At 36.5% G+C, this 10,661-nt stretch overlaps 1 protein-coding gene across 1 annotated transcript; it reads left to right on the top strand.

Moving 5' to 3' along the window:
* The first annotated feature begins 71 nt into the window (after nucleotides 1–71).
* On the top strand, nucleotides 72–3,908 carry LOC137653605 (uncharacterized). Its single transcript, XM_068387147.1, has 2 exons — nucleotides 72–430; nucleotides 968–3,908. The coding sequence occupies exon 2, from the start codon at nucleotides 1,466–1,468 to the stop codon at nucleotides 3,890–3,892; it is 2,427 nt and encodes an 808-aa protein (XP_068243248.1). The 5' UTR covers nucleotides 72–430; nucleotides 968–1,465; the 3' UTR covers nucleotides 3,893–3,908.
* Nucleotides 3,909–10,661: the final 6,753 nt, after the last annotated feature.

Below are 10,661 nucleotides of genomic sequence, written 5' to 3'. Positions count from 1 at the left end.
AACTTTACTATACCAAGCACCAAGCAAACAGCAACGAAGGTAGTTAATTACGTTAACCCTGCAACTAGTTACTGCCTAGTTTGGTTATCTTCCAGCGTCAACCCCGTTCCCAAAATACTTTGGAGCAGGAGTAGCTTGGAAGGAGAGGGACAGTGAAGACGTGACCACTACCTAGCACAGCGCGACTTTGAGATCGGTACTACGATCATACAAATCTTAAGTGCAGTGCATTATAAAGGAACTATGAAGAGCTAAATGTATCTGTGACCTGGCCCATGTACCGAGGGTGGGGAGGCGGATAATGCTGCCTTTTATCCTCCTTAGGCCGCCACCATTACCACGAAGAACAACTTGCCAACAGATACCATCTAGTTGCTAATACGATTATTCTGCTTAATTGGACCTGGAAAGGATAGCTGATAATTTGAAGGTTCGTTGCAAATTTCGTTTGGTGCTTGTCATTTGCGATTTCAATTTCAGTAATTATTGTTGAACAATAATGTCCTAACAGAATTTCCCCATGAAATTTATCAGAGAATCATATTCGATTGATACCCATGTATGTAATTATATTTACCAAGTAAGCCTATTATGTCTTTTGGACCTTCATTTAAAGGCAACATTAATATTTCTGGAGCTAGCATATTACTTTTACTTATATTTAACAGGTAGTAATTCATATTTTTCAAGCCATAATTCTATATTTATGGTCTGCCGGGTTAACCCAGTAACTACTTGTTCATCCCAGATAGTTTTGCTTAGCCTCTCAATCTCGTGCTTCGTTGCCTCATTGTTTTTACTTATGTTTGAATGGACATGCCCACTTATTTGCATTGCTCTTGAGCATTTAGAGGTTTACTTTATATATATATTTTACTTGATTATTTTTTCTTAAGTTTTACATTAAATTTTATTTAGTTAATTTGATTAGGAGTCCCTTCTTATATTAGGATTTCCCTCATTTCAGATTCTCTTGATTTATTCTGAAACTGTGAGTTGGCAGCAGGGCCAGCACCATCCCTCTACCGCGTATGGTTTGGGATTACCTGTTGCAAACCAGGAAGCAAGGATATTCCCAACAGATTGATAAATTAAACTGTAGAATTTATTATTAAATTTCTTGTTTTTTCTTGGTGTATTATTCACGGTAATTAATTCAGAATATGGCGCCCAACGTGGGGCACTCTGTGGGTCCTTGCTTCGTGGAACTCCTCACCTAAGGTCATGGTTAGGGTCATATTTACTCTTCATGTTTCATATTTGTTTCGCTGGATAGGCAAATTTCCTTGTGTATTGTATTGGATTTCTAGAGTATATTAAGTTGCTCTTGTTAGGTTACTCGTTTGAGACAATTTGTGATTTGATTATTATTTTGTAACATTTAATATTGCACATCGCGTTGCAAACCTAATACTTTGTTTATCCGAAATTGCGGTTATTTTAGTAGTACTTCATATTTTTACACATGATGGGTGACTTGGATTATTTAAAAAATGTCAGAGCTCACCACAGGACGCAAGTAACCAAAAAGTGTAAGAATGTTCAGGATAACTGTGGATCTTTCACCTCACGTGAGGTCGAAGAAAATATTCTCTCTCTGGATAGTTTACGACAGAAACTTGATGACTGTAACACACAGATTTCTGAGCTTATTTGGAAGTCGGATAAGGGTGGTCTTGCTGCTGAACTTAAGAGTTGTGATGAATATGATGAAAAAATTACTAGTGCCATTTCATTTCTCAAAAGTGTTCCAAATGTATGTGACGGTAATGATGTAAGTAACAAGCTCAAGCTTCCAGAGTTGCCACTTCCAGTGTATAGTCATGCTAGGGGAGAGAGTATTGAGAAGTTCTTTAGAGATTTTGAGGATATAACTGGTAGAGCTAATTTGAACTCCTACACAAAACTTTTGTACCTTCAAAGACAGACTCGGAAGGAACCCCATACACTTATTCAGTCTTTGAGTTCAGGTAGTCTAACATATGAGGATGCCAAAAAACTGCTTATGGAAGCATTTGGGTTTGTAATTGTTCAGAAGTATGATAGTATTAAATTGTTGTCAGAGCTAAGACTTTCTTACCAGGATGACCCATATAAGCTTATTGGAGAGATGAAAATGATCAGAGATACTTTCAATAATCTTTCAGTTTCTGTGGATGACATTCTTCAGTTCTTTTATTGGAGCTCTCTAAATGAAAGCTTTAGGTCACAATTAATTCAGATCACAGGAAACTCTAAACCTTCTTTAAAGGAAATTGATGATCACATATTTGAAGCTACAGAACGGTATGTCGAAGCCCAAGAGAAATTTAAAAGGCAAAGAAAGTCCAATGAATGTGATGCTGCTATTTCTAGTTTTGCAGCAAATGTTAAGCCCTTGGATGAATCTGTTCCCAGTAGATTTCGTGTATGCATTCTTTGTAGTAAGAGCGGGGAGTCTTCAGATCATCCAATATATAAATGCCTAAATTTTGCCTCTCCTAAATTGGAGACAGAGAAGCTTAAAAGTTTGCATGCATGCTGTAAATGTGCAAATTTTCACAGAACCAAAGATTGTAAATTTAGGTTTAATACCAAATGCAAGCATTGTAGTAAATGGCACTTTTCATTTTTGTGCCCAAGTAGAGATTCTCAGCAATCAGACATTTCAACTGATACCCCAAATACAGTGTCGCACAACGGTTTAGCATGCGTTGATCTTAATACTTTGCACGTGACTGCTGTATCTAGTTCTATCTTGCCCACATTCAGCTCGCCCCTTCCTGATGGTTCACTGGTAAGATGCTTAAAGGATAGTGGATCGCAGATGACATTTGTTAATAGTGATTTAGCTGATAGGCAAGGGTTTGAGGTGATTAATCCAAATTTTAGTTTAGTTGTGAAAGGGTTTAATGAGTCTAGAACCTTCAATACGAAAATAGTTAGACTTCAGTTGATGTCTGAGCATGAATGTCACATGGTTGAGGCAGTTTGTATTCCTGAAATTAAAACTAGACTCCACCTTCCAGGTCTTGGGAAGATTGTTCATGAGTTTTCTAAAAGGGGCTATTCTCTTGCCGACAAATTTTTGAAAGCTACAGATGATGAAATTGCAAATATTAATTTATTGCTGGGAACTGACTGTGAATATGCAATTCCTGTAAGTACCAAGATTTTTGGTGGCACTGTTCCTTCAGTATATCTTGAAAGTTCATATGGAATTATGCTTTGTGGCCAAGTTGACACAATCTCAGATAATTTGAAGTATTTACCCTGCATAAGGCCTCAGTTTTTGTCATGTAATGTTGTAAGTAAGCTTGGAGATTCTGATATTGCCCCAGTGTTGGAAAATTCTGCTAAGAGTCCTATTTCCCTGGACAGTAATCCTGAAATATCAGTTGTGGATGAAAAGGGAAATGTTAATGAGACAGAACTGCAGAAAGCTGTGGATAATATTATTTTCCAAGAAAGGCACAGAATATTAAACTATGATAACAATAATTACAATGATACTTCTATTGAATCCCATGATAAGCTGATTGATTTTGTATTGGAGTCAACTACCCGGAACGAGGAGGGAAGGTTAGTTATGCCTCTCCTCTGGAACAGTGAAGTGTCACATCTCTTGGGAAATAACCAACGTCTATCCAAATTAATTTTGAATTCTAATTTAAGAAAGTATAGAAATAGACAGCATCTATCTATGATGGATGAAGTCTTCAGGGAACAAGAAAACCTGGGGATAATAAAAAGGGTTGACAACTTACCAGAGTTTCTTAAAGAGAATCCTAACTTCAGTTTCCTACCCCATATGCCTATTTTCAGAATGGATAAGGAATCGACTAAATGCAGAATTGTATATTTGTTAAATCTCTCGGAAAAAGATACTCATAAGCCAATGACTGTCTCATAACCAAGCAATGTTGACAGGCCCATGCTTAAATAGGAAGGTCTCGACAGCTGTTCTGCAGCTTAGGTTTGATGAAAAAGTTCTTTGTTTTGATTTGAAGAAGGCTTTCTCACAGATTGAACTGCCAGAGAGTGACCAGGTTAAACTTCTTTTTTTATTGGTTTAGGAATGTTGCTAAGCAAGATTTTTCTCTTGTTCCATATAAACATGTTAGATTGCCTTTTGGGTTAAAACCAAGTCCAGCAATGTTACTTCTTGGGGTATACAAAATTTTGATTTTGGATATTACAGATGACGCCCAAGAAATTAGGGATCTCAAGAGATGTATATATGATCTCTGCTACATGGATAATTGTGCCTATACAACAAATAGTACTGATACTTTACATTGGGCATTTAATCATTTAAAGGACATATTTGAGCCATATAAGTTTTCATTGCAACAATTTGTCACAAATGAGATTAAACTCCAAAGTATAATTGATGAACATGCCAAAGAATCTACACCTACTAAAGTTAAACTGTTTGGTCTTATTTGGGACAGGACTGAGGATACTCTTGCTACCCAAAGTCTGAATCTAGATAAAATGGCTTCTAGTAAAAGGGAAATCTTGAGGTCCATTGCTTCAAATTATGATATTCTTAATTTCAATATGCCACTCTTGAATAGAGCTAGGCTATTTATGCAGAAACTGCAGTATATGAAGGATTTAGAATGGGACACTAGGTTGCCTGAAGAGGAATTACGGGAATGGAGAAATATTGCTACTCAGGTTAACTCTGCTCCTGAAGTTGCAGTAAAGCGATATGTGGGCAGGAGAGATGGTAGTTACAAACTTGTCGCATTTACTGATAGTTCACGTGTGATATATGCGACAGTTATATACATAGTGAATGAGACTACTAAGGAGCTTAAATTCTTGTTTTCAAAGAATAGATTGATCAATAAGCAACTATCTACAAAATCTATTCCTTGCTTGGAATTTCAAGCCATAGCCTTTGGCACGGAAGTCCTTATTGACACATTCAAAGAACTTGCTGGGCCTATGTGTGTGAAACCCATCAATATCACTGATTTGGAACTCTACACTGACAGCTTGGTCTGTCTTAATTGGCTGAATTCCCATGTTAATAAGATTGATAAATTGAAGAATCTTAATGCGTTTGTAATAAATAGACTACATAATATCTGCCAGTTGTGTGAAGTGCATCCCATTGCTTTTAATTTTTGTGGAGGGTCTGTAAACCCAGCTGATAGTGCTAGTCGTCCTACTTCTTACAAAATGCTGATGAAATCTTCATTTCTGACTGGTCCACCACATCTCTGTAAAGATGTGACAGGAGATTGCTTTAAGGTAGTTATCCCAAACCCTTGGATATCAGGGTCTAAGATGAACAGGAATAATGATTCTAGGGAACTTTATGTTGCAACTGCAGTGCATGGTAGTGAAAGGGCTGTTCACCTTTTCCCTATGGATCGGTTTTCGGATTTTCATAAACTTGTAGCAGTACAACACATGGTTCTTAAATTTGTCAATAAATGTAAAATTAAATTGAGAGAGAGAGATCCAGCTAAGTATTCACATTTAATCTGTTTTGAGGAGGACGAGCTTTTTGCTAAGGCAAATTCTATCTTGATTTCTCAAGATCAGAGAGTCCATTTCCCAGAAGTGTTTGATTACTTTTCTTCTAAGAATCCTGCTAGTAAAGACATGCCAAATATTGTAGGCCAGCTCAACATATTTCTTGACAAAGATAATGTTCTCAGAGTTAAGAGTAAGTGTTCACGCTGGAAAGATATGAACAAGTATGAATTTGTTCCCATTCTCTTGTCGAAATCAAGTTTGCTTACCAAATGTATCATTCTTGATACACACAGGAAAACTTCCCATGCAGGGTTGTATGCTTTGCTCTCAGAATTAAGGAAACAATTTTATATACCACATTACTTCTCTACAGTAAAGAAAATTCTTAAGCAATGCATAAATTGTAGGAGGTTTAATCTGAAAACCATTAAGTTAAATCAGTCACCATATAGAGATTTCCGGTTAGAACCCCCAAATATTCCATATAGATATAGTTTTATGGATCATTTGGGACCATACTGGATTATTTGGAATGGCAAGAAGGTTAAGGTTTGGTTGCTTTGCATTACGTGCCTTTGGAGCCGTGCAATAAATTTAAAGGTTTGTTTAGATCTTTCAATGCCTACGTTTCTGAGAGCATTCCAAATGCACATTCATGAGTTTGGCATGCCTGAGAAGTGTTTTTCTGACAAAGGCACTCAAATAGTAAGTGGCACAAATATCATTAAGGATTTTCTCAGTGATCCTAATACTAGACAATATCTGCAAGAGAATAATATCAAAGCTCTTGAATTTCAACAGTATTACAAGAGTTGTAAACAACTTGGTTCATTAGTTGAGAGTTGTGTTAAACTTGTAAAAAGGCTGATTTATGGTGCGATAAAGAATTCGGTATTGAGTTTTGTAGATTTTGAGTTTTTAATTAGTGAAGTTGTGCACCTTGTTAACAGAAGGCCAGTGGCTTTTAAAGAAGCTCTCAGAGACTGCAACCTGAATGAAGATATACCTGCCCCAGTTACACCGGAAATATTACTTAAGGGTTATGAACTTGTATCTTTGAATATAATCCCCAACTTACAACCTATACCTATGGATGATCCCTCCTGGAATCCTAATTCTACAGAACAAATTAGGGAGAATTATAGCAAGCTTCGTAAAGCTCGCTTAAAATTAATAGAATTATATAATTCAGAATTTCTTGCTCAACTTATTAGTCAAGCAATAGATGAAAAATCCAGATATATGCCAATTGGCCACAAACCATTGCAAGTAGGAGATGTTGTATTGATTAAAGAAGCCATGCAGAAGCCTGCAAATTACCCTATGGGGAAGGTCTTGAAAGTGCAAGTAAATGACTTGCAAGAAGTTACAGGGGCAACAGTAATGAAAGGTAATAGATCCCGTATGGATATGCATGTCGAGAGCCTTATTCCTTTGATGAGCATCCGGGAATATGAGCAAAATAGGACACTGCAAGAAAACACAGCTGAAGCACAAATACCAGAGGCAGATGCTGTTAGGCCTCGGCGGAAAGCTGCCATTAGGTCAAATGAGAGAAACCTTAAACTGGCTAAAGATGGTTTGATTTGATTTTTGCTTGTATAAACACATTTAATTTTGGTTTGTTTTGAAATCTTTTATTATTGCAAAATTACTAATGAAATAAGCATTAGTAACTGGTTACCATTCAATTTTCTATTGCTACAAAATTGAATGGCCTTTCCTGGGAGTCTTTGGAAAGTTATGTTTATCCTTAGTTTTCCCTTCTTATTAATATGAGATTTTCATTATTTTGCGTAATATTTTTAGTTAGTCTCGTATTCTCATGTAGCTTGCTTTTATTGCTTCCTTATACTCCAAAATAAGCATTAATTATTAAAGTTATATCCTGCTGTTTGGGTGTCTTTGTTTTTCTGTAATAATTGCTTGGTAAATATATGCATTTCCTTCATCATTTAAATAAATGTTTGGTAAATTTATTTTCTTTTAACTTTACTATACCAAGCACCAAGCAAACAGCAACGAAGGTAGTTAATTACGTTAACCCTGTAACTAGTTACTGCCTAGTTTGGTTATCTTCCAGCGTCAACCCCGTTCCCAAAATACTTTGGAGCAGGAGTAGCTTGGAAGGAGAGGGACAGTGAAGACGTGACCACTACCTAGCACAGCGCGACTTTGAGATCGGTACTACGATCATACAAATCTTAAGTGCAGTGCATTATAAAGGAACTATGAAGAGCTAAATGTATCTGTGACCTGGCCCATGTACCGAGGGTGGGGAGGCGGATAATGCTGCCTTTTATCCTCCTTAGGCCGCCACCATTACCACGAAGAACAACTTGCCAACAGATACCATCTAGTTGCTAATACGATTATTCTGCTTAATTGGACCTGGAAAGGATAGCTGATAATTTGAAGGTTCGTTGCAAATTTCGTTTGGTGCTTGTCATTTGCGATTTCAATTTCAGTAATTATTGTTGAACAATAATGTCCTAACAGAATTTCCCCATGAAATTTATCAGAGAATCATATTCGATTGATACCCATGTATGTAATTATATTTACCAAGTAAGCCTATTATATGTCTTTTGGACCTTCATTTAAAGGCAACATTAATATTTCTGGAGCTAGCATATTACTTTTACTTATATTTAACAGGTAGTAATTCATATTTTTCAAGCCATAATTCTATATTTATGGTCTGCCGGGTTAACCCAGTAACTACTTGTTCATCCCAGATAGTTTTGCTTAGCCTCTCAATCTCGTGCTTCGTTGCCTCATTGTTTTTACTTATGTTTGAATGGACATGCCCACTTATTTGCATTGCTCTTGAGCATTTAGAGGTTTACTTTATATATATATTTTACTTGATTATTTTTTCTTAAGTTTTACATTAAATTTTATTTAGTTAATTTGATTAGGAGTCCCTTCTTATATTAGGATTTCCCTCATTTCAGATTCTCTTGATTTATTCTGAAACTGTGAGTTGGCAGCAGGGCCAGCACCATCCCTCTACCGCGTATGGTTTGGGATTACCTGTTGCAAACCAGGAAGCAAGGATATTCCCAACAGATTGATAAATTAAACTGTAGAATTTATTATTAAATTTCTTGTTTTTTCTTGGTGTATTATTCACGGTAATTAATTCAGAATATGGCGCCCAACGTGGGGCACTCTGTGGGTCCTTGCTTCGTGGAACTCCTCACCTAAGGTCATGGTTAGGGTCATATTTACTCTTCATGTTTCATATTTGTTTCGCTGGATAGGCAAATTTCCTTGTGTATTGTATTGGATTTCTAGAGTATATTAAGTTGCTCTTGTTAGGTTACTCGTTTGAGACAATTTGTGATTTGATTATTATTTTGTAACATTTAATATTGCACATCGCGTTGCAAACCTAATACTTTGTTTATCCGAAATTGCGGTTATTTTAGTAGTACTTCATATTTTTACACATGATGGGTGACTTGGATTATTTAAAAAATGTCAGAGCTCACCACAGGACGCAAGTAACCAAAAAGTGTAAGAATGTTCAGGATAACTGTGGATCTTTCACCTCACGTGAGGTCGAAGAAAATATTCTCTCTCTGGATAGTTTACGACAGAAACTTGATGACTGTAACACACAGATTTCTGAGCTTATTTGGAAGTCGGATAAGGGTGGTCTTGCTGCTGAACTTAAGAGTTGTGATGAATATGATGAAAAAATTACTAGTGCCATTTCATTTCTCAAAAGTGTTCCAAATGTATGTGACGGTAATGATGTAAGTAACAAGCTCAAGCTTCCAGAGTTGCCACTTCCAGTGTATAGTCATGCTAGGGGAGAGAGTATTGAGAAGTTCTTTAGAGATTTTGAGGATATAACTGGTAGAGCTAATTTGAACTCCTACACAAAACTTTTGTACCTTCAAAGACAGACTCGGAAGGAACCCCATACACTTATTCAGTCTTTGAGTTCAGGTAGTCTAACATATGAGGATGCCAAAAAACTGCTTATGGAAGCATTTGGGTTTGTAATTGTTCAGAAGTATGATAGTATTAAATTGTTGTCAGAGCTAAGACTTTCTTACCAGGATGACCCATATAAGCTTATTGGAGAGATGAAAATGATCAGAGATACTTTCAATAATCTTTCAGTTTCTGTGGATGACATTCTTCAGTTCTTTTATTGGAGCTCTCTAAATGAAAGCTTTAGGTCACAATTAATTCAGATCACAGGAAACTCTAAACCTTCTTTAAAGGAAATTGATGATCACATATTTGAAGCTACAGAACGGTATGTCGAAGCCCAAGAGAAATTTAAAAGGCAAAGAAAGTCCAATGAATGTGATGCTGCTATTTCTAGTTTTGCAGCAAATGTTAAGCCCTTGGATGAATCTGTTCCCAGTAGATTTCGTGTATGCATTCTTTGTAGTAAGAGCGGGGAGTCTTCAGATCATCCAATATATAAATGCCTAAATTTTGCCTCTCCTAAATTGGAGACAGAGAAGCTTAAAAGTTTGCATGCATGCTGTAAATGTGCAAATTTTCACAGAACCAAAGATTGTAAATTTAGGTTTAATACCAAATGCAAGCATTGTAGTAAATGGCACTTTTCATTTTTGTGCCCAAGTAGAGATTCTCAGCAATCAGACATTTCAACTGATACCCCAAATACAGTGTCGCACAACGGTTTAGCATGCGTTGATCTTAATACTTTGCACGTGACTGCTGTATCTAGTTCTATCTTGCCCACATTCAGCTCGCCCCTTCCTGATGGTTCACTGGTAAGATGCTTAAAGGATAGTGGATCGCAGATGACATTTGTTAATAGTGATTTAGCTGATAGGCAAGGGTTTGAGGTGATTAATCCAAATTTTAGTTTAGTTGTGAAAGGGTTTAATGAGTCTAGAACCTTCAATACGAAAATAGTTAGACTTCAGTTGATGTCTGAGCATGAATGTCACATGGTTGAGGCAGTTTGTATTCCTGAAATTAAAACTAGACTCCACCTTCCAGGTCTTGGGAAGATTGTTCATGAGTTTTCTAAAAGGGGCTATTCTCTTGCCGACAAATTTTTGAAAGCTACAGATGATGAAATTGCAAATATTAATTTATTGCTGGGAACTGACTGTGAATATGCAATTCCTGTAAGTACCAAGATTTTTGGTGGCACTGTTCCTTCAGTATATCTTGAAAGTTCATAT

The sequence above is a fragment of the Palaemon carinicauda genome, chromosome 14, assembly GCF_036898095.1.
Source record: "Palaemon carinicauda isolate YSFRI2023 chromosome 14, ASM3689809v2, whole genome shotgun sequence".
NCBI classification, from domain to species: domain Eukaryota; kingdom Metazoa; phylum Arthropoda; class Malacostraca; order Decapoda; family Palaemonidae; genus Palaemon; species Palaemon carinicauda.
The sequence above is the reverse complement of the archived record's forward strand: the minus strand, read 5'-3'. Positions and strand labels throughout refer to the sequence as shown.